Raw genomic sequence first — 26,048 nt, 5'->3', positions numbered from 1 at the left:
AAGTCAGACTTGCGGCAGCAGTCCAGTAGATAATACGAACATTTTTGTTACAACACGCCTGTAGAACTGTCTACTCGTCGAGGGCAAGACTTTATTGTCTCGCTCGGTATCCTCTGATATCGGTCCGTAGTCGCTCATGTTGTGGCGCTCGAAATCAATATTCCTGTAGAACACCACACGGGTCAGCCAGGATATATAGCGCACCGAACAGCGTTGTCGCTTACCATCGATCAAGGAATTCCAATAACTGTCGTCTTGTTGGAAATTACCTTCGAAGTTGCTTGCCAAGCCGAGAAGGTCGTCGCCCATTCCTGCTTCGAAACCAGTAATCTGCTCCCCAGCCATGTTTGGCTCGAACTTGTAGGATCCAGCCATTCGATCAGAGATCCCATGGAAGGTATCCCTTTGCGGCTCTTGGAAAGCCATAACCTGATCCGCCGTGATTGGATCGCGGCTGGAAGCTACGCGCGTGGTACCGTTGGGACTCAAGATCCCCTCCCAGCCCTCCGGATCCATGCTGGGCCCGAGGGTCGAATCGGCGTTCATACTCATATTTCCGTTGGCGTATTCGTTCTGTCGAGATAGCATTGGCATCGGCACCATACCAAAGTCGAGATCGGTTGTATTGATGTTCCCCAGGGCCAAGGACGAGTTGGCGGAAAGCCATTTGTCGAGCAATCTCTGAGGGTGTTCATCTTCATGACTCCCAATCGATGCTGGCGATTTGTGCTCCTGATTCGTTCCCGCCGAAGCACCGCTCAAACTCAACCTATGTTGATGACTCGTTGTCAGGCTGAGCGGTTGGAACGGTGCTGTTGTAGCGACCTTGGACAGAGCGTTTGGCCGAACGGTGCCATGGCCCGGCTGTACCGCACCACTCATGAAAGCGGGATATGATTGGTTATGACTATGGAATACCGCTTGAGGTACCGTCGCTTGGGAGATAACCGGTTTGACGTCCTTGATGGCAGGAGTATCCGGTCCACTTCCTGAAGTCTGTCTGGACGCCTCGCCCTCTCGCAAGCCCAGCAGAAGGGCGGCATCGCTTGTGTTGACCGTAGAAGGGTCGAGGACTTGACAAGCTCGGCGATACAACGTTTGAATCTATATCATCGTGGGATGAGCTCCGAAACGCCGAGTCTGGTAGATCGCAAGCTGAAGAAACTTACGATAGCAATCTCTCTTCTCGAGGTCAGATCGTCTACCTTGTCGAGAGGACGTTGCTCCAAGAACGTTGCTAAACTGGACCGCATTTCCTCTGCATCCTCTCCCCGCTGCGAATATAGCTCAGAGATCAGCGATCGCAATCCCTGCAAAGGTGAGCGGCGCGACATACTGGAAGGATGATCGCGTATATACCCTGGGAGGTTCACAAAATCCGTTGCGTCAGCATGACCACCTCATCTGCGGTGAAAGCTACGGAGCTCACAGCAATCATAGCAGCGTTCTAGAACCGTGATAAATCAGCTGAATTCACCAGAAAAGTGTGCAACAAAGGGTACTTACAAACTCCCTGTACTGTCCTCCCACGTAGGCGTTCTGAACTCCAGGGTGGTCGGCACGGAATACTTGCCTCTAGAGATGGCACGGAGGGAGGTCAGCTGGTCGGGAATTTGTGGCTGATATACGTACTAAACTGGGCTTACGATGCGGAAATCCATCTTGGCGGCATCAAAGCACGCTCTTCTTGAAAGTGCAAACTTGTTGCTCTTCAACTTTCTCAACAGCCACGGCCGGTGCAAGGTGATGATGATGAAGACTGTTGACGGGTCGGTATTTAGTAGGCGTGCTAGCTTATTATTGACGCAGCCAGCTTCAACTGACAGATTTCGGTCGCCAAGTAAAATCGGTGAATGGGGATGTAGCTGTACCGCGGATCCTTGTCGAGGCTCTTGTCTGGGTTGATGTATCGGAAGTGCTGTGATTCAAATAGGTCAGTAGTCTCTCCGAACTGGCAAGCGTGATCGGTTCCAGTGCTTACAGGTGGCAAATCGTCAATGAACTGCCGCAGCTGTTTATCCAGAGTTTCTACCTCTTCAAATCGAGCGGGTTCGTGCAGCTTGTTGAACAGGTAGGTGATTTCGGCCACGATCTTGGCGAAACGCTGTCGCAAGATGATGAATGTCGACGTCGTCGGTTCGTGGAAAGGTTTAGCAACGAGCGTTTGGCCCGCCACCACTTTCGAGAACTCCAGGTTCATGGGTTCTTTCGTGTCGCAATATGCGTCGATAATGGAAGGCGGTCGACCCAGGATCAAAGAATAACTGTCCGAGAAGGCGTTAGCCAGGCACTGCGAGGAGGAGCACCCGGGCTCATACTCACTTCCTGTCGGCATGGTACAGGAAGGACCAAACGCGTCGTCGATATTCCGTTTGCACCGGACTATCCACAAGCAGAGTCAATTTGATTGTGGTTGGTAAGCATCGAGGGCGAAGATCACGTACTCAAGGCCAAACTTGGTTCCATCTCGATGTAAACCGATGGCCTGGGCTGTCCTCAAGCTTGCTCCCAATTGACTCCAGCATTCAGTAAGACCTAAGGTGTCGACCCGTGGTGTTTAGCGTTCATAACTTAAAACACATCAAGATCACGACTCACGTCTATCGTGTATGAGAACCAGATACAGTGCGCTCTATAGATCCGACGTAAGCTGAATGCTACTAGCTCGCCTGTCAGCCAAGTGTGAGACTTACGAGCAATCGGGTAACAACTAGTTCCAGACTTTCCGGCTGGATCGCAGTAGCGATAAGTATTGAACGTCGAGCTGATAGCAGAATGATAAGCCCAGATTTCGCTCGCGTTGAATAGCAAAGTTACTAACAGCACCAATACATCTTCAGACTGATCATCTTGCGCTCCTGATCGGTACCGGCCCATTCCTCGGGAGCCAGGCGAACGCTTGTGGCCAGTACGATAAAGATCAGAGGCAAGCTTCTGACGTTGTGCGGCTCAGGTCCCACTTCACCCTTCTTGCGGTACATGTCCTCGAAAGCAGCCCTGAAGCCAGCTTCATGGATAGGGTACCTGACGTAGTTGATATGCTTGAAGAACCAATCCACCAACTGGCTAGCTAGCGCGTATTGAGGCAGTTCGTTGACGAGCTCCAGCAGCTTCCTGGGCGAGACCCCGCAATCTTCGATGAGCTGTTTCATGTTCTCGGAAGGTTGTCCACAATCGTCTAGGTTGAGCTCGAGTTTGGCGTCTCCTCGGAAAGTCTCGACTCCCGGGACAGTTCCATCTGTAGCAAACCATTTGGCCGCATCGACAGCTGTCTCTCCGGCCGATGCGCTACGGCTCAATGTATCGAAAGGGTTTCGACCGTCCCGACTGCTACTACGATGGCCGACCGAAGGTCCACTCGAGGATTGCCGCGTGACATTGATCGACTCGGGTACGCTGAATTGAGGTGGTGCAGTGTCTTGAGCATGGATAATTCCATTCATGCTACCTATGCCACCCGTACGACATCAATCATCAGCCAAGTCCTCCTGGGTTGCTGCACCACTAGCACGACTTACCTCGACGGTGGGTCTCGTCGTTCAAGATGCTCGCCACGCTGAATGGACTGGGTGCAACGGAACCCCTCGACGGACTGAGCGCATCGTGAGGACTACTGTGGTCTGCGAACGGGCTCAAATACGAGCTTCCCGGTGTAAAGGTTGGTACTTGTACGCTGCTCCGACGTCTTTGCTCGTCACCTTCTAGATTGGACGTAGCTGGGCTCGAACCGTATTCGGTCACGCTCATCCTCTTGGTGCCAGGGCCGGTACTGGATCCAGCGCCGGGGGTAGATGGCTCGGTCTTGACGTCGTTGGACTTTTTGGGCTTGCGTCCAGCACGAGATGCGGATGGACCCCTCGTGCTTTCCGGTAAAGGCTGACCGGGGATGTAAGGGGTCTATAGGAATCGACAACGCAGATTAGCATGATGACCTCTTGTTCCCAGCACTCGACCCACTCACGCATTGTTCAGGGATCTGATACAGTAGCGAAAGAGAGAATAGATCGGCTGTGAGCTTGAAGGGGAAAGCTACCATTTCGTCACAGCTGTATCTTACCTTTCGAGCTGTTCAACACGACGGTAGACCTCGATCAGCAGCTGTTTGACATCGGCTATCCCATCGCTGGCCCGACTCACATGTACAGTGTTGACAGGGGATCTGCCTGTTACACTTCTGCTTTCTCTTCGTGCACTGAGCACAACTCAACGCGATCCTAGGCTTTTTCCTCTTCGGAGCCTGCATGGCCGCCTGATGCGCCGCGCTGTGCCCGGGAGGTAGTTCCAAATTGGATTTCCCCAACATCGTATTCGTACCCGGTCGAGAGGGTTGCAACTCTCGCAACTTCCCTTTGGAATCTTCCCCCGACTTTCGTTTGACTCCGGCTACGACGCCCGAGATGGCGTTCGGGTCCATGTCGTCCTCGTGGTCTACGTCACGCGACGTTGTACGTGTTCTAGAACCGCCGCTGGAGGATGTCTGTCGCCAACAATCTTTTCCGCTCAATCCTAAAGGATCGCAGATACAGCCAGCGTTATCTTCTTCTTCGTCCTTCGGGCTGAATCCTAGTCCTAGACCTATGAGAGATCCTCCTCTGACTACAATCTTTCCTCGTCTGTTTTCGAGCCGCTTCAAAGACTCTGGTGACTCGGTCTTGACGCGATAAGGCGGACCTGTCAATAACGGTGGCGGGGTAGGCGATCTATCCCAGTTCTGAAGGAGCTCTTGTATCGGTCGAGGTTTACGTTCGACCAGTGGCGAAGGCGCTCGATCTTGGTTAAGTTGTCGTTGGTCCTCCTCGTCGTCTTTGTCGTTTTTGATTGTGATCCCTGTCGACGGCGGTGGACCTCCTTTGACGGCGTTGACCGTGGAGGGTGGATTTGGATCCGAAGCTCGTTCCTGGTCGCTCGCGTTGTCGGCAACAAGGACGCCAGGGGCTGTGGGATTTGATGAAAGGGGGTCCTTTGAAACGTTGTTCTCTCGCTTTTCGGTCCCTTTGGCGTCGACAATCAGAGAATCGACGTGATCTTTCGGACGAGAACCGGGAAGCGAACGCCGCTTGTACTTGTTGTACTTGGACGCAAGCGATACGGGCTTGTCGTTGGTGGCTGTGGCCGAAGTTTTCGGGTCGGGCGGAGGGGGGTTCGGGAAGGTATACGAAGGTGCTAATTCGTCTGTATGTACTACCGGGCGTGTCGGTCCTGCTTCGAATCTGGATGGGAAAGACGACAGCGGACTTTGTTGCTGAGGATGCGGTCTCGGCGGGACGACGTGCGAAAGTTCGAACGGATTGTGATCCGTAAGGCTGCTGAGTGCCGGTGAGAATACGGGAGGATTCGGGTTCAAGTTGCTCTGAGTATGGGGGCGCGAACTATGGAACGAGTTTGTGGGAGAATGTCCGATCGTAGATGTCTCGCCGTTTAGAAGATACGGTGCAAACTGGAATGCCGGCGGAGAACGAGGTGACGAGGTGAACTGCGAGTACCTCCGGTTCACCTGCTGGTAATACGAGTCGGAGCTGGGAAGCTGGCTCGGCTGAAACCCTAGAGATCGTCTCTGTTGCTGGTAGTGATGGTGATTGAGATGCGACCGCTGCTGTTGCTGTAACAGGTCTGTTGACGATTGACCGTGTGGAAAAAAGGCGGGAAAGCCGGATGATCCAGGTGTCGTGACGACCGGAGAGAACGGGTTGGAGATGGTATCGAATGGCGAGTTGATCGATGGAGGCGGTGCCGGTGGGAATGAAGAGACGTCGATGTGCGGTAGCATCGAAAGGTCGAGGGTTTGAAGAGGAGGTGGTGGACAACCGGCGTTTGATGGTTGTCCAGGTGGTCGTAAGGGTGGAGGTAGAGGTTGTGAAGGGGTCGTATCGAAAGAACGAGCAAGTGTCGCAAAGTCAACAGGAGGTCCAGCAGGAGTTGAAAAGGAACCCGATGAAGATGGTCCAATATGTGAAGGTTGAAGAGGTGGTTGTGTGAATGATGACGATGACGACGCCGACGACGGGAGTTGTGATGGGATATTGTAGTTTGTATTTGAAGCCAAGAGGTTGTCGAGAGCGACAGGATCATTCAAAAGGGCGTTCCATTCGTTTGCAAACGGAACCGAGCCGTCGATGACATTATCATCATCGTTGACGTCCGATTCCATCGGGAGGTTTATGGAATCATCGGGTGGTCGAGTCAATGGGAAAGCCGATGGAACCATCATGTGATCGGTCATGGTCATATCGCCGGGTCCGAAACCGAAACCCATGGCAGAAGCGCCCACGGCCAGGTTCATTTGATGATCGAGATCGTCGGTTGTCGCCAAAGCCAAAGCGCGATCATCAAAGAAGCCCGTGCGCCCGGTGTTTGATGGATCATCGACAACGACGTGATCACGTTGGTTGTTCGAGTTGTTGTCATGGTTGACGGGGTTGTCGTTTTGGTCGAGCCGTTCCGTCAAGACGGATCCCAACCCCAGGATCGCAAGGATCGCATCGTCCGAGAGTTGATCGAGATCGAACGACGTTTTGAGTGGTAGGCGAGTCCGTGCGCCCGCACAGTCCGAATGAAATCACGGATATGATGAGGAGGAAGGAAGAAAGTGAGAATAGGATTTGAGATCGAGTCAGCGACAATCGCCAGAATGAGGATCGGAGCCAAAGTCTGCGCGTCGAGGTGCCTTCACGTCGAAGTCGTTGGTGATGATATGAGATGACGGGCACTTTTCCTGGATGTTTGATAGGTAGTATCGAGGATAGGGTCCAGGACATCCGTGACACGAAGCAGTATGGAGGACGGTGACGAGCAAAGGCTCGAGGAAGAGGTTGCGATCGGGTATCGAAACGACGTACGAGGAGAGAAGTTTCAGAGCCGAGGTCCCGAGGCTGGGCGAGGAGCGGAATAATCTTATCTGATAGAGCGATGTCTCGCGCTTTTTCGTGAACAAGCGCAAGCAAAACGAGAACCACGTCAGCCTTCCTCGTCATCGAATTCCTCTCCTTAACTCGCTTCGAGTGATTCTCACGCGTTTCTAGACCGACCTTGAGCGGCTAGCGAGGTAGCCGAGAGCGGGGCGGACTGATGCCAAGGTTTGTGTGGGAGAGTCGTTGGACCCGAATCAGACTGACCCGACCCGAAGGAATCGTCCGCGTCGTCCGGTATATATACAAACCCGAAAACCATGCACCGCGTGACTCAATTTTAGCAGCCGCGCGGCCACAACAGAAGTGCGCCTCTACTTGGCTGCGCGGACCTGAACGCCGGCTTCTATTGTTCTACGTCTAGTAACGTATACGTTTCACCTTGTACAAGTTTTCGAGGCCATCGTGTTACTAGTCTAGGGAGAGTCAGTTGTTATATGCAAGCCCCTGAAGATTCCCTCTCTCCTATCCTCTCGTTCCCTGTCGTGAATTTTCCATCTCCTGTTCGACCTTGTCGCTGCCCTAACTCGCTGCTCCTTCCCGCTTCCAGTATCCCCGTTTTTATGCGGAACTGCGTCGATGTCAGTCGTGCCCACCCAGTACTAATGCCTATGCCCACACGATCTACCTCGGGTGTTCCATTAATATCCCTTTCCTTCCGATCGGTCTCAGCAGCAGGACGACGCTTCGCTTTCGCTTTCGTTCTTCCCGCTGCCTCGCCGGTCTCCTTTCCCTTTCCCAGTCGAAGTCTGATCCTTGGCGTCGAATGTTCTCCCGCCCGGACCTGGTCAAGAGCACCGCTCAATACCTCAGGCGTAGGCTCAGCCATGTCTGCCTCTGGCGTACCCATAGGTAAACCTGCCTGCACCATCCTCCTAAAATTCGACATCGGGGGTCGAGAAGGTGATATGGCTTTGTCCCCTGTAGATATACCTGTATACCCTTCAGGAATTTTTATTCGAAGCGAAACTATCGGAGGTCTGGTCGTTTCACCTTGTGGCATATTTTCCTGGGTCTTACTCTTTCCCTTGAAGTCGTGTGGCGTCGAAGGGAGGATCTCGAACGAGTGATCATCGCTACCTTGCTTGTCGTCCGGTGTTATGGTAGAGGGTTGCGGCTTGGTACTGTTCACCACGATTTCTGTTTCCTTTCTCACTGTTCGAGGTGTGTTGACGGTAAGGATAGCAGCACTAGATTCATTTTCGAGGATTGAAGACTCGGCCGGATCGTTCAGAGGCATCCGCTTTGCGACTTTCTGGACTTTTTGCTTCTTGCGAGAAGATCCATTGTCGTCCGTTGACAATCTCTTTTGGCCTCGAGCCTGTTCCACCCAAGCTGCAACAGGCTGTCCACCCGACCAGCAACTCCCAGTCGGATATACTAAAGCATTATCCCCTTGACTTCTCACAGGCGGCGGTCGGGTTTGAATTGGCGTGTCGGATGGCGGCTCACTGGCCGAAGGTCCTGATAGAGTGGCGATCTTTGTCGAAGGCCTTGGCGGATGCATCGTAGTCCGCTCGGCTTGTGTTGGATTCGCCTCCGAATCGTGGTTGATGATAGATTCGATATGCGCCTTGCTTTCGGTAGTCGCTAGCGGTTCCTTGAACAAGCTTGGTGGACTTGGGGAAACAAGTCCAGCATTGGCATTGGTGCCTGGCGCATCTGCCTTCTGTTGGACGACATCGGCGATGGAGACAGCGTCGGCTTGGGCAACAGGCACTGTAGATGTACACCTCGGCGGTGTACCCTTCCGTTGAGTATTACCTTCGTCGTTCGCGGGAGTCTCGCATCGGCGAAGACAATCCAGATCTGCCGCTTGTAAGGCCAGCGGAAGAGCGTTCCCGCTTTCGCTTTCCACGGCAGTCAATGGCGAGCTAGCCCTCGATATTCCCTTCGCTGTTTCACCCTGCGTTGGCTGCTTTTCAGTGATGATCGGGACAGTGCTGCCGTGAGCGTAAGGAGCTCGTTCTTGAGCCTCGAGCCCAGGTGCAGAATTCGCTAGCGCGATCGAACAGTTCTCGGAGACGTTCGGTTCTGCCTGTTGTACGTCCTTGTGGGCTATCAAGCGCGACGAGCCCACTTCAGAGTCTTTGGCAAAGGTGGATCTCCCTTGAGCTGCCAATATCTCTTGCCAAGCGCGTGCATCTTCCGCAGCCTCTTTCTCGGTCACAAGATTCCGACATTCTTGGATAGCATCCGAGTTGACAGACGCCTCTTCTTGCCTTTCAGATGCGTTCGGTCCTGGAAGTCGACCCGCAAAGAAGTTGAGCGATGTGTCTTCAGTCGTCGACTCGGAGTCCCATGGGTTCCTCCGTTGACGGTCCAATATTTCTTGAAGGTCATCTCGAAGCATAGAACCCCGATATTTGGTCTTCTTCCGCTTCGGCTCTTCTCTTGTAGCCGCACCAGAGACTTGTGAGACTTGAGACGGTATGGCAGATGATGAAGCTTGCGAAGAAGGCATCGAGCCAGACCAAAACGCCGCACTTTGCCGAGATTGAGAGCTTGGTTGCGATCCACTTAAACACGTTGGGGCTGGAGTCATCGGTAGGCTCATGAGTCGACCTGGTGGACAAGGGGAAGGAGAAGGAAAAGGAAAAGACGGAGATGAGGGACAAGGGGTCGTTGGAACGGAAACTGGATCGTCGGGTTTCCAGAGTTGGGTCAGGACATCGAGCATACACGGCTCGGGCCCGCTCTGGTATATACCATGTGGATCCCCAATCGAAAACCGTCCTGGCGGCTTTGGAACGATGTCTCGTTTCGCTAAGATTGGATGTTCCGCTGATTCTGCTGAACACCAAAGGAGGTCAGAACAGGTTCCGTATACGTCGCGGCAGTTCAGCTACTTACCGGTAGCTTGATATGGATACGTTGCCGCCACATGTTCCGGGCTGAGGGCGCAATAAATGCGGAACATCTGATAGTGCCACCTAGAGTCTTGCGGCCTGATATCTACATTCAACTCCTCGACATCGTACCTGTCGACCAACAACGCGGGAATCAAAGTGAGTCAAGGAATCACCAGGGATTTGTGGAGCGTCATTTCTACTAACTTTTCACACATTCGCGATCTCTCCGGCAGGATATGATTGTATATAATTTCCTTGCATCGGCACCTTTTCAGCTTGATGTCGATAACCTCCGGCTTGCAAACGTGTTCCAGGTTAATTTCTCGCCCTTTCGACTTGGCTCTCTGTGTTCGGTCGACAGGATCAGTCTCGATGTCACCCGGCGATCGGCTCGACACAAAGACAGCTGACCTGGACATTCATCAGAAATGGCTTGTAGTTCCTCTCCTGCAACGCTTCGCCGTCAAACACAAGATGCGTCAGGCCTCCTTTTCCATTGGTGACGAGGGTGGTGACGAGCTGTTTGTCGAAGAACAGGCTTGCCTCGATATCGTCGTACTCGTGATCTGGATCGTACTGATCACTCTGGCGACGTTGATGATGAAGAAACCAAGCGGAACAATCTACGACAACAGTGAATTTCTGCGTATCGCCATGGCGCCAAATCGATGTTAGCTGTGGCGCTCACGTCGAATCCCGCTTGTCGCGCTCAGGGCTTACTGAATAACCTTCCACCACAAGCGTTCCGGTTGTCTTTCTGTGATTTCCGGGACCCCCGATCCCCGACTTGACTTCGACGCCGTCCAGGAAGTAACAGGACTTGTCCTCCTTCAGGATATGACAGGTGACGAGTCGGGTGTACGCGCAGAGTTCGGTCGACAGGACGGTCTGATCCATGTTGTATCACTATGCATATGGGTATGATATTCACGATCAGTCACCCAGCTAACCCGGAACAAGATCGCTGGCCCTATGGCTCGTCACCTTATAAGGAATCGACGGGTCTCGATGGTGGACCTGGCGAAAAGGACGATCGCTCTACCCGAACTATGCGGGAGCAAACCACGACGGAACAAAAGATGAAACTCCGAAACAAAGCTATCAAAGGAGGGTGATCATCGGTTCGAGGGACGGCTAATCATTCTACGAAAGGACCCCTTAGAATGCCCGAACCCGATTCCCGATCGCACAGTGGCGTACAGTGGTGATCATGAAGCGAACACTTGTACACTTTCCCCCTCGACAGGCATTGACCTCGACTGCGGAATATTAGGCATGCCAATCAAGTCGATATAATACACGGGCGCGGGTCCGAGGTTACATGCACAGAGCGAAAGGCGTCGCGATCATGTCAGTCGTCCGACTCTCCTCGTCAAGCCCAGCCTGGACGTAGTCTACAATTTCACATCCAGATCTTGCATCTAATCGAGGTCTCCGGTGAAGAAGTAGTCACCCGACGACTTTTGGGTCTTGTCCAACAAACTGTTCAACTTGTTGATTCGCGGTCGGCTGAGTCGTAAAGGCAGAGGATTAGCTGTCAGTGATCCAGGTTCCCGGGCATACAAGTAGCAATGCAACTCACAAGTTAGTTGGGTCTCGTCGGAAGGTGATCTCGAGCGAAGCCAGGAATCGGTTGAAACCGGTCAACAGACCCTCGGGCCTAGAAGCGAGCGGGGAACAAGATCAGCTTCAGTGTCGAGTTACATGCCAACGTTCCGCTGTTCCGATACTCACTTCCTGGCAACAGCGTGGATACCGGGCTGACCCTCGTATACGATGACTCGGTCGGCCAAGTAGGTAGCCATGATCTGAAAGCATGCATCGCATATCCTGAGCTCGTGTTTCTAGCGACTGGACGGGTCTGTCATGTGATACTCACGAAATCGTGCTCGATGATCAAGGCACTCTTCCTTGAGTTGAGAATGAAACGCTTGATCAACTTAGCAGCGCTGATACGCTGCTCGGAATCCAAGCTGTCAGTGAAACAGAAAAGCCAATCAGCCCACCGCATTACGTCCTGTTCAGCTCTGAACGCCGCGCTGCACTTACTAAGCTGAAGGCTCGTCGATTAGGTAGATATCGGCAGGCAGACCGAGCACGAGACAGATGGCCACACGCTGCAACTCTCCTCCGGAAAGCGTCTGTACTTCTTGATCCATGATGTTCTCGAGCTGCATGGGCTTGATAACCTCGGTCTGGAAGGTCGGGTCCATGAACGCTCCCTTGATACGCTTGAGGAGCAACATCCTGACGGTACCCGGGAACTTGGGCGAGATGGTCTGGGGTTTCAACGAGACTCGGTAGTTCAAGTTTTCGGCGTCCTTTTCGTTGTCCGGCTTGAGCTTGCCGGCCAGCATCTGCACGAAAGTCGTCTTTCCCATTCCGTTCTCCCCAACGAGGACGACGATCTCGGAATCCGAGAATCCACCGGCTTCGACCTCCAGCTTGAATCCTCCGAGCGTCTTGGTCAAGGCCGGGTACTCGAACTGCTTGGTATGGGTCGAGTACATCTCGTCGGCGTTCTCAGAGATCCTGAAAGTCAGGTTTTCGTTTCGGAACCTCAAGTTTTCGGTAGGGATGTATCCGTCGAGGAAGATGTTGATACCTTCTCGGACCGAGAAGGGCATGGTAACGACACCGTAGATCGAAGGTTGACCGTAGAAACAACAGATGAAGTCCGAGAGGTAGTCGAGGACCGAAAGATCGTGCTCAACGGCAATGACGTAGATGTCATGGCTGAGCAACGATCGAATTACTCGAGCGGCAGCGAGACGCTGTCGGACATCCAGATAGGATGATGGCTCATCAAACATGTATCTGTATATCGCCGAGTGCCCATTAGCTCGGTATCTCTAGACGGCCCATCTAGACGACACGAGCAGACTTACACGTCGGCCTTTTGCACGGCAGCCAAGGCGATGGCGAACCTCTGCAATTCTCCACCACTCAATTGTCCAATCTCTCTGTCCATCAAGTTGACCAACTCCAACTGATCTGCCAACTCCTCCTTGGCACCCTCCCGCTCGAGCTTGGCCTCCAACATCTTGTGCACTGTCATACCCTCCTTCTTGATCTGCCTAGGGATCAGATCGACATACTGAGGTTTGACAATCGCCTTGATGTTGTCCTCGAGCACTTTGGTGAAGAAGTTTTGCAATTCGGAACCTCGGAAGTGTTTCAGAATCTCCACCCACTCAGGAGGGTCGTCGTATCGTCCCAAGTTAGGTTTAAGCTGCAATTTCATGCATGTCAGCACATCAGGGTCCATACCCTTAACCACCACTGTTGTCCAGATTCGCGCCTCACCTTCCCAGCCAAGATCTTCAACGCCGTACTCTTTCCGATACCGTTCGTCCCGACCAGTCCCAAAACCTGTCCTGGTCTTGGCGTCGGCAGCCTATGCAGCTTGAACGAGTTTGCAGTGTATCGGTGAGTCACCTGAGAGTCGAGATTTGTGGGCAAGTTGAAAATCTGAATGGCGTCGAACGGGCACCTGCAGGCAAGAAGTGACGAGGCTTAGCATGACGTGCGCATCGTAGGGATCGAGATGCAAGAAGTGAAACACGTACTTTTTCACACAGATACCACAACCAATACAGAGATCCTCTGAGAGGAACGCCTTCTTATCAGTAGGGTTAACCTCGATACAGAGCTTGCCCATCTTGACGACAGGACACGACTTCTTGCATTCTTGTCGACTGAGACATCGTAACCGAGTAGGCAAGCATGGATTATCAGTTCAGTACGAAAATTGCGGTGGATGTTTAGAAGTGTGTTTTACCATTTCTTGGGTTTACACTGTAATCACGGCCAGATTACGTAGTTAGCTCACAAGCTCAACCCATTTTTCATTTACAATTGAGACCGAATCAGCGAGCCAACGTACCTTGTCATCGCTGACCAAAGCGATACGAGTCAACTTGTCCTTCTCTGCGTCCTTGGATTTAGAAGGAGCCATGGTGAAAGATTGTTGTAAGACCGATAGATGGTTGAGGCGAGTTCTTTTGTGGTCAAGGTCTAGCTCTTCGAGGAGGTTGCGTGGCGAGCCGGGTCTGGGATCGATTCCTTTGTCTACTAGAATAGACGAAAGCTCAAGGTGATCCCGGATGGTAAGCTTATAGACACAACGACTGCCGATATCACTAAGCCAGAGAAGGACGATGTTGACAAAAGGAAGACCGACCTAGAGCGAGCGTCATTGCTCGGAACGCTGAAAATGTCGGATCGTAAAAGTGGCGCGGAAAACGAATATCCGTTATCGTCGTTCAGAGAGACTTGAACCTCGGCGAGGTTCGTGTTCACCCAATGAGCAGCTTTTCAATTGGAAGTCGAAGAAACACCGACATACGATACCACCTACTTCATAGCCGAATTACGAATGGTCAGCCCGTGAGCATCTGTTGATGGTATTGTAGAAGAGTGATATGGCAATCACCGAAAGCAGAGACCAGGTAATAAACCCCATGCATCAGCTGCACTAATGAGGTTGGACAGAACCGCAGGCGCTCCATCTAGCTTTTCGACTTGTGACAACATCTGGCGACACAACAGCAAGACTCGACTGAGACAAGAACGCTTCCGCCTTGTAAGATCAATGCATGGCGTCTATACACATTTCAGGCGGTCGGTCGTGGGACTTCAAGGGATATAGCATCTCGATATACATCGCTACGTTTGCCACACACGGCTCGTACAACTTGTAGATTCTGCTATAACACCCCCAAACTGTCAGTTGATGACAGCGGCGTCAACCCCCTCCCTGTAGTACCATCTTGCTATGGCGTCAGACCGCCTCCACTTGGCCATCCAATAATTGCTACTGCTCAATCTTTCACTGGTTGTATCCGTTGTTGACATTGGCTCGCACTTGAGGCGCGCGCATGGTGTTCAAATTGCCGGAAGGCGGTAAGATTGCCTGCTGTTGTTGCTGCTGTTGTTGTTGTTGCTTCTGCTGTTGCAACTGTTGCTGTCGCTGTTGACGAGCGAGAGCAGCATCCTCATCAGAGTGTCCAGGCTGACCGGACGGTGCGACGTAAAGGCTAGGGTCGATAAAGGCGGGAATAGGTTGAAGCTGAGTTCCGAGTTCTTGCTCGATACGGTAGAGCGAATGTCGATCCTCGTACTGCGTTGCAAAACGAGTCAGATCGATAGTCTAAACCCAGCTTTTCCGAAATACTTACGGTTACAAGGGTGATGGCGAGACCGAGGTGACCGAATCGTCCGGATCGTCCGACTCTATTTAGGCCAAAGCATTTCAGTGAATTGTGCTGTGCGAAAGCACTCCTGGCGTTCTACCTACCGATGAAGGTATGTTTCGGCAGTCTTGGGAGCGTCTGTAGAGTGGCGAACCGCCTTATCAACATCGGCGGCATACTGATTGAACAACCCTGATCGAATTGCTTACCGAAGGAAATCACTACGTTTACAGCTTGGATATCGATACCTCGCGTAAGAAGATCTACAGGCAAATCCGATCAGTAAACGTACATCCAGCATGAATCTGGCATAGAGCCTCTTACCGGAACAGACGAGGTTTCGGCATGCCCCAGCACGGAAATCGTGGAACACTCGGTTACGGTGGTTCTGTAGCATCTTGGCGTGAGAATAGAAACAGGAGTAACCGAGCTCGGTGATCTTCTTGGCGAGAAGTTCGACACGGTTGGTAGAATTGCAGAAGATGACGGATTGGTTGATTTGAAGCTGAAACATTGGGTATTGGGTAATATATATGATGTTTAGCTAGGTCGGCGACCGAGTATGATCGGACAGGCGAGACTGACCTTGGAAAACAAGGTATTGAGACAGTGAACTTTCTGACGTTCTTCGACAAAGGCGTAATATTGAGTCACACCTCGCAAGGTGAGCTCTTCCATCAGATTGATTTCGTAAGGCTTGCGCATATTTCGGTCCTGGACGATCACGTTGGAGCGGTCAGGGGCGTGTGCTGGTTGCTGACGATGCTTAACAAATTTGGCTCACCCTGAAGTCCTTGACGAGCATAGGGAAAGTAGCGGAGAAGAGCATAACCTGTCGTTCGGGATGGCACATGCCCAAGAGGCTCTCCATCACCGGCTGGAACTCCGGACTAAGCAGCTTGTCCGCTTCATCCATGACGAAACTCTTGCAATTCTTAAGATCGGCAATTCCCTTTGATGACAAATCCAAAATCCTCCCTGGAGTACCGATCAGAAGGTGGACAGTCTCGCCTAGTCGAAGGATATCGTCCTTCAATCCGGTTCCTCCTGTGCTGACCATGATTTCGAGACCGAGGTGTTTTCCGAGAGTCCGACAGACTTGAGATGTTTGGAGGGCCAGTTCTCGGGTTGGTACTAGGAGGACGGCCTGGATGTGGGGTACTTTGGGGTTGACCATTTGTAATGTGGGAATGACGAAAGCTCCAGTCTGCCAAGTCAAGTCAGCCGATCAGCCTCGCCTCCTTGTAGTCACGAGTAAATCAAATCGGCTCACTTTACCGGTTCCGTTCTTTGCTCGTGCTGTATACAACGAACATCCTTATTAGCAAGACGGCTTCATCCCTAGCATGCGATCACTGCGCTCACCCAGAATATCTCGTCCAGTCAATGCCATAGGAATCGCTTCCTCTTGGATCGGACTGGGTCTCTCGAACCCAGCCTCGAAGATGCCCATAAGTAGTTCCCGCTTCAGGTAGAAGTCTTCGAATTCGCTTCCTTTCGTGTTCAATACATCCTAAATGATTACATGAATGGATACGAACGTCAGCCGAGGATCTTCAACAAGACCGAGAACACGATCAAGGGCAACTCGCTTCAGTTTGAGGCCGCGTGTCTTTTGGTGGTGCCTTCAGTTGACTCCTCCAGTCTCCCTGACCTTCTCCGTTCCTATACCGAGTTTATATGAACGGTGGTAAGCGGAATCCGGTCAATTCGATTCGGGTCAAACTTGGGCTCACGGTGTTGATGATGAGGCCATGTTGTGGTGCGATGAGCTTGTTGATCTGATTTTACCAATGTAGATATCTAAGCGTTCCTACCCATCAGCGAATGCTTGTCGCCTGGATATACCTACGTGTGTTTGAGTTATGGGATCGAAGATTGACTAGTTATCGAGACCGGCGCGTAAGATTGTGACGTCCTCCGTTTGATGTGGGGAAGGAAGTGTTTGCGTGAGTGTGGCAGTCCCGAGTCTAATCGACTTGATCTGGATATTGTGTGTTAGAGAGTCTGAGGTTGTGATGAGTTCCTTGTCGTCGTTATCAGCAGCACAGATGAATAGGGCGAACACGAATATACCCTTTGAGCAGCACGGAACAGAGGTCGCATCCCGTTGAATAAGAGTGAAGCCGAATGAAATAGCGAACTCGCGCGTGTGAAAAGTACCACGAGTCCTCGATTCCGCTCAAAGAACAGTAGTTTGGTATCAATGTGGGGGAACTCATCGGTCTTCATAATTTGTAACAGAGCATAAGCGAACCCACGAAGGGTGGTCATCTACTCAAGTTAGTACTATTACTAGCTTCTGGCTTTTCGAGTTTGTCGTGGCATTCCGATGGTCGATCGCGGAGATCTGAGACTCAATGGGCTAGACCTGCCAGAATGTCCGCGCTTGAATTAACAGGTGATAACTGAGGAAGATTTCGGCGCCGCTACGGCATGTTTTATGGGCACTCGCCGCTTCAACTCTGATCTAGAGCATTCAGTTACGAGCGTTCACGAGACATAGGGACCATCGCCAGTTCGATACTAGATGACGGGGTTTTTCCCCGTCATTTCACCTTTCGGCTTGTTGCGTTTCAAGGGTGCAACTCCGCAAAGCGACCGTCATCACGGATCCGGGAGACAAGCGTCAGGCTGATTGTTTTGCCTTGGAGAAGTTTGATTTCAAAGTGTTCATGAGCAACAACGATCGGACTTGCAATGTTTCCGCTTCGGCCTATGTCACCGCTCTAGAGGAACAGTTTGCGATGGAGAAAACGCCTTCACCTTGTGGCGGTGAGCCTGGTAGCCCTCGGGGATGCATTCCAGCTGTATACTATGATTGTGCAGAAGTATATTAGCTGTCGTTCCGTTAGTCTTATAGCCCACTGTATCTGATGAAGGACGCTCCATATGTCATCTGGTTTTTGAAACGGCCGCTTCCAATGGCTAACGGTTGGGGCAAACGCGAGACGCCGCATCAGATTATATTCCGAGAGACTGAATCACCTTTTCGGATCGCACTCTCAGCTCGGATTGTGATCGCCGCTAATCACGAGCGTTGGCAGCATTGGCTAACCTATACTCTGCGGTGTCGCAGATCAACAGGATAGACTCCCCGATCCGCATGAAAATCGCATCCATGGGATCTGGTCCATCACGACTCCGTATCGCAGTCTGGGACCCTCAGAGCTCGTTATAGTTGGTTTCAAGATTCGGTTTGGGTTTTCGATCCGAGTGCAGGTACGGGCACAGGTGTTACAAAGAAACTGACGTACAAAGTGTATGACCGAGGAGGCGCGGTTGGCATATCTTGCCATGACGGCGGCATTGATCTTGTTCCACACTCCAAGTCTTACTCAGCAGTTTAAGTGGGCATAGGTTACGGATCGAGCAGATACAAGGGGTATAGATGTGACGTTTCAGGTTACCTTACTCTTATGAGCCCGGTCATCAACGTAGTGAAGGAAGCACGACCCACACCATCCGCAATTCAAAGCAGGACTATCTGCTTTCTGCGCAATTGCCGAAAGTGATTCTATCTGGGATCAAGCTCGATCAAGCAGGAGTTTGCGGCGGATGCGGGAACTTTACATGCGGAAGGTCGTTCAGGTCTGAGAACCTGAATTTGTATGTGCCTTTCCGCGGATGGAAAGATGAAACGGACCGGGCGGGGATGACGCAGATTGAGTTTTGATTCCGAGACGATCAAGCCCACGTGGCTGGGCTGGTGACGTCGTGCAAGGGCGGGTAAGTCCGGGCGCGTCAGAGGGGGTTTACCGATCGGGGAATGTGATGGGATGATCGAACATCTACCTTCTGGGGCTCGGAGCATTCGCTGCACCTTTCCCTCTTTCGGTCAGACAGGCAGAGTTGCTACCGGAGTGATGAGGATGGATCTGATTACCTTACGTACCGAACAAGACTACTATATAACAGATTACGAGCCCATAGCACTCTCCGCGTCTTCATCTTGCCCATCTATCTCTTTGGCTTTGCATCAGTAACAACTATTGTCCTACGCACACGTTCGTAAATTCAATACACCAAGTCCATCATCTACCGTCATCATGCCTTCTACCAAAGGAAACCCCACCGACCCCAAGTTGCACGACAAGATTACCGAAGAGATCAAGCAACAGACCAACAAGGATGGTGAGTCCTCTTCTCCCAGGCTCTTCCCCCGTTCCCGAATCACGAATGACGATCGACTGATATCCATTCTCCCACACAATATTAGGTAGCGGCGCTGGCCAGATGGCAGCTTGGAAAGCGAGTAAGATCGCCAAAGAGTACGAAGCTCAAGGTGGAGACTACGATAACGAGTCGGGCAGCAAGAACGAGCCTAAAAAGGGGTGAGTAGCCGCTTCCTCAGGCCGCTTCCTCTGTATATGCGTAGCTTGGAGGGTTTTGTTCTGGCACAACGCTGATACTCATGGCTTCTTTGTTCGGTCAACGTTGATAGAACGCCTCAGCACAAGTCGGATTCCAAGAAAGCTAGCGAGAACAAGTCTACCGCTAGCAAGTCCACCAGCAAGAAGGCTGACGACAACGAGGATGAAGATGAGGATGAGGACGAGGATGACGATGCCGATTTCCAGGGCGACGACGACGATGAGGATGACGAGGTAGAGGCCCAGGATGACGACGATGATGATGACGATGAAGACGAGGAGGACGATAAGAAAGCTTCAAACTCCTCAAAGTCCAAGTCCAAGTCAACGGCTGGCAAGCGAAAGAGGGTCGGTCTTCTTGCGCATCACACTGCATACTCGAATCACGTCAGGCTGATCTTGGCACCTCTTACTGTACGTGATCCTTCTCCTGTATTCCATTCGATTCCGACAATATACAGACGGACGAGCCAAAGCCCAGCTCGAAGAAGGCGGATAAGCCGGCGCCTGCTAAAAAGTCTGTCTCCCATGTCTCGTCTCAAACCGCGATCGAAATCTGATCGTCTCTGGGATGCACGTGATTCAGAACCAAGAAGGCCGATGATGACGAGGATGAAGATGTGGATGATGACGAGGATGAGGTGAGTGTCGCGGCCAGCTCCCCGATCAACAGTTCTGCTGTAGAGTCTGACGAGATGTTGTTCTTCGCTGTGGACACGGTAGGACGACGAAGAGTACGACGACGAGGTTGCAGATGATGATGAAGAGGAGGCTGTCGCTTCGGACGAGGACGACGAGTGAGAGTCGCCTCAGCGATGCAGTGCAGTCACGTCGGAAGATGATGGATGCTGCAAAAGTATGTACGTCTAGATGAATCGGTTGTAACAATCCAAATCAAGTAAAGAAAGGAATAATGCAAAGTGACCGCCCATCTGGAGAACATGCTGGCCGGCCCCTGCTTTTTCTGTTCCTTGCCACGCCGATTCGAAGTGATGTAGAATGTAGCCACTAAACCAACTCGCCGAAGACCTGTTCGAGCCGCTTCCAACTGACTACCACCTCGTCTTCCTTACTCTTGAAGTCCCGGTCTTCCACCCGTCGGAAGTCTAACCGGTAAGACTGTTTGTCGAGCGAGAAGAAGGTAGGGAGAGGGTCTATTCGTAGACGTAGGTATGGCGATGAGGCTGCGAGAGCGAGCGACGGGAAAGAACGATTGAGCGACCGTTTACTATCATCGCAACAGCTTTTGGATAATAGATATAGACTCACTGGTCCCACCCCGGATCAGACCAGGATGAACCCTCTCCATCCTGATGTCCCTCGGCAACCCAAACTTGCCCGCCCACATCCCCTCTGCGGCCGTCTCCATCCTGATCCACGTCTGGCCCAGCTCTTCCCCCTTCTTCCTGTTCACATCAACCCGGGTCCGTATAGGCAGGGGCAAAGAAGAAGCCTTGGAAGCTACTGAGGCAGGGAGATCGGCAGTGGCTACACGGCGCATCTGAGTGAGACGGCTGACGACCCGGGTAGGGTAGTAGAGAATGAGGACCGAGATCGCTCCGCCGATAGAGACTAGGAAGCCGGAGAGGATGGACTCTGGGGAGATGATGTCGGTGATCGGAGCGAAGGGGGAGGGTGCGACTGCAGGTGAGGTCGCTACGACTTCAGTTTCAGTCGGGAGAGCCGGTGTTGTTGGTGATGGCTTTACGGCCGTTGTTGAGTTCTCCGGTGATGGTAAAGTAGACATTTTGGTCGCCTGTTCTTGCTCGATAGCGGCAATCTTCTCATCTAGTTCGAGCTTCATCTGCACGGTGTCCGCGGCTAGGAAACTGTACCAATTGGCAGGGAATTTGTAGAAGTAAGTTACCGACTCGACCCTACAGAGAGCTGGAGTTGTCAGGAAGCTCACCATCCGGGCACCATGGCGACTAATCAACTTGATCAGAACAAAGCAAACATTTCCTTTCCTTCAGCTACCGAAATCTCGCCCTCCTGATTGACCGGGACCGACTCACGCATGACCACCCATAGCAATTTCGGCCTAAAGTTCAACGGCCTCGCATAGATGGTACGTTCTTGAATGACCTCGTTCGTCTTGGGATCCTGAGCGATCGTTCGCCATGGGAAATCTCTAGAGATAGAGGGGGAGACGGTCGGTGACGAGGGCGTCGATTTCGGTTTTGTAGCTGTCGGTCTGGCTGTAGAGAAGTTTCGAAAATATGTCCGGGAAAGCTCTCGGAAGAGCGGGCGGTTGAACCTATTCATTGTGAGGTTGTAGATAGCGTTCGGGTCGAAGGTTGCTTGATTCAATAAGAGGCGTACCAGCTTAGTAGGCGATGTTGTACAATCAGTTGTAGACTTGTTGCAAGGTTCGGGCAGTCCGATCAGGATCTACTGGAAGCGCAGAACAGAACGGCCCAAATTATTATTTTTTGGGCCGTTTTGGGGGTCTATACTTTCCCAATAATCCGTCCAATGCTGATGCTATCAGTCTGGTTTTTGGCTCATTTTGAACCTGAACTAACTAAGAAGTAGATCTACAAGGAATCTGAAGAGGTTTTCAAAAATGGATATCGCCGTAGAAGTCTAGCTGCGGGATGAATGGACAGTTGTAGTTGCCCATCTCTCCCTCTCGCGTGCTGGTCTGCAACCTCGAATTGGAGTCAACAGACCAACAGGGGCAGCGTCGACAACGGCAGGCTACGAATGGCAGATACTGGAATAGATATGGGTGACTGTTGTGTCGCAGATCGCAGAAATTCGAGAAGGTGCTGCCAAGGTGGTCCCGGTCCAGAGGGGGAGCGGATGCAAAGTACTAGCTGATGGGGCACGACGATCCCTCGCTTCGTTCTTCGGTTTATCCGGGATTGACGGGGGGGAACCACCACCCCCGGATCACGAGGGTGAAAGGGGGCAGCGTCCTGTCGAATATACATCTCGCCACACACCAACTTGCATGTACCCAGATCGATAATTATATAATTATTATTATTGACTATTCCAATACCATCCAGTAGCGCCAGTAAATACCACAAGTAAACCACAACGCAGCGCAACCATGTCCCCCGTCGCTACCAAACAGTCACACCCCACCGGGTCGACCAAGAAGCTCTCGTCCGAGCAAGTCATCCACTTGGAGCACGAACACTCGGCTCACAACTATCACCCCTTGCCTGTGTGAGTCGTCTGCCTCGGAACGTCGGAGTCGGAAAATATAGATTAAGGCTGATGCTGTGTGCTGCGTTATATTACCGCCACCCTGTTCGCTTTTGAAACACGCTTGATATCAACACTGCAATCGGTCGGAATATCTAGCGTCTTTGATCGTGCCCTTGGAGCCAAGTCAGTAGCAATCAACCACTTCTCACCTTGATTCCTGCTCTCCCCACTCATCACAGGAAACTGACGAACACTCGCTTCTCTTTCGGTTCACAGAGTATGGGATCCCGAGGGCAACGAGTACATCGACATGTTGTCGGCTTATTCGTGAGTGGGATTGCATGTTGGCCGTCGATTCGTGGAGGATTCGGGTCCAGAAGGCTGATCGTCGCCTCATCTCGCGCTCGGTTCGCTCTTTCGCAGCGCTGTCAACCAAGGACACTGCCACCCAAGATTGCTTCAAACCTTGATCTCGCAAGCACACCTCTGCACCCTCTCCTCCCGAGCCTTCCACTCTTCTCACCTCGGCCCCTACGCCGAGAAGATCACCAAGATGTTCGGATACGACATGGTACTCCCCATGAACACCGGCGTCGAGGCGGTCGAGACGGCTATCAAGTTGGCGAGAAAGTGGGGGTACATGAAGAAGGGGATCGAGGAGGGCAAGGCTAGGGTCATCAGCGTCGATGGTAGCTTCCACGGGAGGAGTCTGGGAGCGATCTCATTGAGCACGGATCCCGAGAGCAGGGATGGATTCGGACCGTGAGTGCTTGGTCGAGCTTGCGGTTCGGGTTGTTACGGGCGCTTACGATGTGGACGAATACCTGGTCATCTCGCAGATTCGTTCCCGGTCTGGGTCCTAAATGGGAAGGAGGTCTTGTCAGATACAACCACCCCGAAGATCTCGAAGCGTATCTGGAACAGTACGGCCACGAGGTCGCTGGGTTCCTGGTCGAGCCGATCCAGGGAGAAGCTGGGTGAGTTCTTGCGTGATCGTTTCGGGCAGAGCTGGGGTCGGCGTGAACGTCGAATCAAGGCTGATGCGACCGTATCGTATTTCCACTCGTTCGATAGTATCTTCGTCCCGGATGACGGTTACCTGACCAGGTGCCAGGAGATCTGCAGACGACACAATGTCCTCTTCATGGTCGATGAAATTCAGACCGGGCTTGCGCGAACCGGCAAGATGTAAGCCAAGCAACCACAACTCTGCCGCTGATAATGCCGCTCCGTTCGCTGAGACTGTAATCATGTGATGTAGGCTCTGTTCCGACTGGGACGGTGTTAAGCCAGATATCATCACCCTCGGCAAAGCGCTTTCCGGCGGTATCTACCCGGTTTCAGCTGTTCTTGCCAACAAGGAAGTCATGCTATGCATCAAGCCTGGTGAACACGGATCGACTTATGGTGGAAACCCGCTCGGTTGCGCCGTGGCCATGACCGCTCTTGACGTGCTTGTGGACGAGGGTCTGGTCGACAGGGCGCAGAGATTGGGGGAGGTCTTCAGGTCGAAAGTCAGGGAGATCGGATCTCCGTTGATCAAGGAGGTCAGGGGAAGGGGGTTGTTGAACGCCGTCGTCATCGATGAGACGAAGAGCAAGAAGGGGAGGTCGGCATGGCAGTTGTGCTTGTTGATGAAGAGTAAAGGGTGAGTCTATCGCCTGCGGATTTGGGCCGCTCCCCGTGGTGGGCGGGAGACCGGGATTACAGGTTGAACGCCATGTCGACTCATCGAGGCTGACGACATCTTTTACGACGACGTTTCCAGACTTCTCGCCAAGCCGACTCATGTCAACATGTAAGTCTTGCTTTCGAATAGTCCCGGACAGCGCGCCGTCGATGCTGAACGTTCGTCATGCTTCGCCTTGTATCACAGTATCCGTTTCGCCCCGCCCCTCGTCATTGAGGAAGAGGACCTCCTCAAGGCCATCAAGCTTATCGAGGAATCCCTCGTTGAGATCGATACCGTGAGTTTGAGATACGCTGCAGTCAGATCGTCCCTCGTTATGCTGACTTGATGTCGGTTGGTGCCACAGCTCGACAAGATCCCTGGGGACGACTCTGAGGAGAAGAACACGGTCATCGGACTTGAGGACTGAGGGACGATATCTTGTCAGGTCCTTTTGTGTTCCTAGCATGGTTACTAAGCGAGTCGGTTCAGCATTGGGTCAAGGTGGAGAAAAAACAGGAAAATCTATATACAGCAAGTTTTTTGTACGCAATCATATCAGGATTTCTCGGATATAGCATAGGATGTGGTTATTGTTCGATATTATCATGGCTGACTGACCGTCCGGATTGGATATCGTAGGGGCGTCAGACCCTTGTCGCACCCTTGTCGTACGTAAAATGGATGCGTATACTTCTCGTCCGTTACGGCCGAGTACAGATGGGTGACATATGCGGATACAGACTGACGCTCGACATTGACTCCCGCTGATTCTCTGGGACAATCAGTCCTCCGGTTGCGGGGCATCAGGGGGCTCGCGTCCAACGGAGTTTTGAGTCGCCCCTTGCGCTTGCATCGTCCTGCTGGCTTCCTCGCCCATCTGGATGATCTGTTGTGGGGTGAAAGGCCCCCATATCATCTGAACGGCTCCACGCGAAGGAGCCTGGGCGGTATTGCCAAGCTCGACATCCTCCCTTTGCTGATCTTGACCTTCTTCATCCCCGTCTCCACTCTGCTCGTCGTCATCGCTCTCCTCATTCGCATCTTCGCCGTGCTCATCGCCGTCGTCCTCGTTGTGATCGTGATCGTATGCCGGTGGCGCCTCGGCGGGGACCGGCAAAGCCTGCCTGATCCGCTCGAATCGTTCGGCCTGATCTTGTAGCAGGTCATCCTTGGCTCGAACCATTGCTAGGAGTTCGTTCTGCCGGATTTGGAGCTGTTCCGCTCGCTCGCTTATGCGATCACACTGTGCAGAGTTGAGAGACAATTGAGTAAAGTATTGCAACGTAAACCTTATGTCCGGTTAGTCGTATTGACCTCTGCTTGGGATCTCTCCAATGCCTCATCCACGCGTTCACACCTGGCATTCATGTTGTTGATCTGTGTAGACGTACAAGACGCCTGAGTATCGTGACAGGCCCTTTTCGTTCAGCCAAAGCACTGACATCTGCCTCGGCTTTCTCCACTCGCATGACCTATCCAGGCATGCAGACCAGTTTGATTTGCAGCCAGAACCCTTCATCCGGCCGATTCTACTCACCATAATGTCTGTCAATTTCGTGAAATCGCTGTGCAGGGTATCATATTCCTTCTTCATTTTCTCGATTGTCATGTCGTTCTGAGAACAGCAGACAGCGCCATCAGCCTCGACTGAATATGAGCGTGACAAACAAGCGGACCAACCTTTGCTTGAATCTGTTCGACCTCTTCCCTTGGGCCCTTTTTTATTGCGTCCTCCATCCCTTCCCTGATGCGATCGAAATCCTCCTGCTGCTTCTTGCACCTCGCCGTAGCTTCTTCAGCTTGACGTTTCCAGTATTGAACCTCATCCTCTAGCTTGGCAATGAGCTGCTTCTGCTTCGGGACCAAGTGGGCGTTGGTCAAGCAGAGCTTCT

The 26,048-nt window shown here is 52.3% G+C and overlaps 8 protein-coding genes across 8 annotated transcripts; 2 read left to right on the top strand and 6 right to left on the bottom strand.

Annotated features, from left to right (window-relative positions):
* Positions 1-134: 134 nt before the first annotated feature.
* Positions 135-6,226, bottom strand: HD553DRAFT_323185 (fungal-specific transcription factor domain-containing protein; the record flags this gene model as incomplete). Its single annotated transcript, XM_046181368.1, has 16 exons — positions 135-163; positions 225-1,104; positions 1,170-1,274; positions 1,430-1,447; positions 1,507-1,575; positions 1,647-1,759; positions 1,825-2,264; positions 2,323-2,382; positions 2,445-2,535; positions 2,599-2,632; positions 2,694-2,764; positions 2,822-3,448; positions 3,519-3,897; positions 3,962-3,976; positions 4,058-4,065; positions 4,138-6,226. 16 exons carry the CDS (start codon positions 6,224-6,226, stop codon positions 135-137), a joined length of 5,028 nt encoding a protein of 1,675 aa, XP_046037832.1.
* Positions 6,227-7,338: 1,112 nt separating this feature from the next.
* On the bottom strand, positions 7,339-10,654 carry HD553DRAFT_369179 (uncharacterized protein; the record flags this gene model as incomplete). Its single annotated transcript, XM_046184147.1, has 6 exons — positions 7,339-7,476; positions 7,534-9,440; positions 9,759-9,886; positions 9,962-10,101; positions 10,169-10,399; positions 10,478-10,654. 6 exons carry the CDS (start codon positions 10,652-10,654, stop codon positions 7,339-7,341), a joined length of 2,721 nt encoding a protein of 906 aa, XP_046037831.1.
* Positions 10,655-11,154: 500 nt separating this feature from the next.
* HD553DRAFT_208664 (P-loop containing nucleoside triphosphate hydrolase protein) lies at positions 11,155-13,129 on the bottom strand. The gene is made up of 7 exons (XM_046177149.1): positions 13,064-13,129; positions 12,952-12,989; positions 12,646-12,892; positions 11,807-12,574; positions 11,637-11,730; positions 11,340-11,565; positions 11,155-11,266 (listed from the first exon to the last, which is right to left on the bottom strand). Coding segments are annotated over exons 2-6 (1,188 nt in total). The 5' UTR covers positions 12,953-12,989; positions 13,064-13,129; the 3' UTR covers positions 11,155-11,266; positions 11,340-11,487.
* A 977-nt stretch (positions 13,130-14,106) lies between these two features.
* Positions 14,107-16,991, bottom strand: HD553DRAFT_308980 (P-loop containing nucleoside triphosphate hydrolase protein). Its single transcript, XM_046179615.1, has 12 exons — positions 16,805-16,991; positions 16,689-16,733; positions 16,545-16,617; positions 16,318-16,465; positions 16,226-16,251; positions 15,737-16,159; positions 15,538-15,666; positions 15,277-15,457; positions 15,162-15,215; positions 15,057-15,090; positions 14,938-14,992; positions 14,107-14,879 (listed from the first exon to the last, which is right to left on the bottom strand). Exons 2-12 carry the CDS (start codon positions 16,706-16,708, stop codon positions 14,589-14,591), a joined length of 1,434 nt encoding a protein of 477 aa, XP_046037829.1. The 5' UTR covers positions 16,709-16,733; positions 16,805-16,991; the 3' UTR covers positions 14,107-14,588.
* A 1,793-nt stretch (positions 16,992-18,784) lies between these two features.
* On the top strand, positions 18,785-20,251 carry HD553DRAFT_308975 (uncharacterized protein). The gene is made up of 5 exons (XM_046179614.1): positions 18,785-19,086; positions 19,172-19,286; positions 19,397-19,673; positions 19,787-19,966; positions 20,049-20,251. The coding sequence occupies exons 1-4, from the start codon at positions 19,002-19,004 to the stop codon at positions 19,883-19,885; spliced, it is 576 nt and encodes a 191-aa protein (XP_046037828.1). The 5' UTR covers positions 18,785-19,001; the 3' UTR covers positions 19,886-19,966; positions 20,049-20,251.
* HD553DRAFT_208480 (uncharacterized protein) lies at positions 20,018-21,789 on the bottom strand. The gene is made up of 4 exons (XM_046177148.1): positions 21,341-21,789; positions 21,235-21,253; positions 20,595-21,154; positions 20,018-20,509 (listed from the first exon to the last, which is right to left on the bottom strand). Exons 1-4 carry the CDS (start codon positions 21,588-21,590, stop codon positions 20,334-20,336), a joined length of 1,005 nt encoding a protein of 334 aa, XP_046037827.1. The 5' UTR covers positions 21,591-21,789; the 3' UTR covers positions 20,018-20,333.
* A 465-nt stretch (positions 21,790-22,254) lies between these two features.
* HD553DRAFT_308970 (putative ornithine-oxo-acid transaminase) lies at positions 22,255-24,759 on the top strand. The gene is made up of 10 exons (XM_046179613.1): positions 22,255-22,502; positions 22,641-22,667; positions 22,761-22,811; positions 22,908-23,246; positions 23,324-23,461; positions 23,559-23,672; positions 23,746-24,132; positions 24,253-24,282; positions 24,361-24,451; positions 24,521-24,759. The coding sequence occupies exons 1-10, from the start codon at positions 22,384-22,386 to the stop codon at positions 24,581-24,583; spliced, it is 1,359 nt and encodes a 452-aa protein (XP_046037826.1). The 5' UTR covers positions 22,255-22,383; the 3' UTR covers positions 24,584-24,759.
* Positions 24,760-24,937: 178 nt separating this feature from the next.
* HD553DRAFT_334689 (uncharacterized protein) lies at positions 24,938-25,977 on the bottom strand (the record flags this gene model as incomplete). The annotated part of the gene is made up of 5 exons (XM_046182158.1): positions 25,837-25,977; positions 25,694-25,771; positions 25,599-25,628; positions 25,471-25,533; positions 24,938-25,399 (listed from the first exon to the last, which is right to left on the bottom strand). Exons 1-5 carry the CDS (start codon positions 25,891-25,893, stop codon positions 24,938-24,940), a joined length of 690 nt encoding a protein of 229 aa, XP_046037825.1. The 5' UTR covers positions 25,894-25,977.
* Positions 25,978-26,048: the final 71 nt, after the last annotated feature.

Source organism: Filobasidium floriforme (genome assembly GCF_021052385.1).
Source record: "Filobasidium floriforme strain CBS 6241 chromosome Unknown HD553scaffold_7, whole genome shotgun sequence".
NCBI classification, from domain to species: domain Eukaryota; kingdom Fungi; phylum Basidiomycota; class Tremellomycetes; order Filobasidiales; family Filobasidiaceae; genus Filobasidium; species Filobasidium floriforme.
Note: the sequence above shows the minus strand (reverse complement) of the source record. Positions and strands in the feature narration are given on the sequence as shown.

Coding starts and splice junctions, on each gene's coding strand:
- HD553DRAFT_208664 (XM_046177149.1), bottom strand. Junction 11,731..11,806: donor ATCGACGAGCCTTCAGCTTA/GTAAGTGCAGCG, acceptor TTTCACTGACAG/CTTGGATTCCGAGCAGCGTA. Junction 11,566..11,636: donor TGATCATCGAGCACGATTTC/GTGAGTATCACA, acceptor GCATGCTTTCAG/ATCATGGCTACCTACTTGGC.
- HD553DRAFT_308980 (XM_046179615.1), bottom strand. CDS start 16,708: ATGGCCTCATCATCAACACC. Junction 15,667..15,736: donor TGCTCGTCAAGGACTTCAGG/GTGAGCCAAATT, acceptor GTGATCGTCCAG/GACCGAAATATGCGCAAGCC. Junction 15,216..15,276: donor CCGAAACCTCGTCTGTTCCG/GTAAGAGGCTCT, acceptor ATTTGCCTGTAG/ATCTTCTTACGCGAGGTATC.
- HD553DRAFT_308975 (XM_046179614.1), top strand. CDS start 19,002: ATGCCTTCTACCAAAGGAAACCCCACCGACCCCAAGTTGCACGACAAG. Junction 19,287..19,396: donor AAGAACGAGCCTAAAAAGGG/GTGAGTAGCCGC, acceptor CAACGTTGATAG/AACGCCTCAGCACAAGTCGG. Junction 19,674..19,786: donor CGGCTGGCAAGCGAAAGAGG/GTCGGTCTTCTT, acceptor GACAATATACAG/ACGGACGAGCCAAAGCCCAG.
- HD553DRAFT_208480 (XM_046177148.1), bottom strand. CDS start 21,590: ATGAATAGGTTCAACCGCCCGCTCTTCCGAGAGCTTTCCCGGACATAT. Junction 20,510..20,594: donor TCTGATCCGGGGTGGGACCA/GTGAGTCTATAT, acceptor TCGCTCTCGCAG/CCTCATCGCCATACCTACGT.
- HD553DRAFT_308970 (XM_046179613.1), top strand. CDS start 22,384: ATGTCCCCCGTCGCTACCAAACAGTCACACCCCACCGGGTCGACCAAG. Junction 22,668..22,760: donor GATCGTGCCCTTGGAGCCAA/GTCAGTAGCAAT, acceptor TTCGGTTCACAG/AGTATGGGATCCCGAGGGCA. Junction 24,283..24,360: donor AAGCCGACTCATGTCAACAT/GTAAGTCTTGCT, acceptor CTTGTATCACAG/TATCCGTTTCGCCCCGCCCC.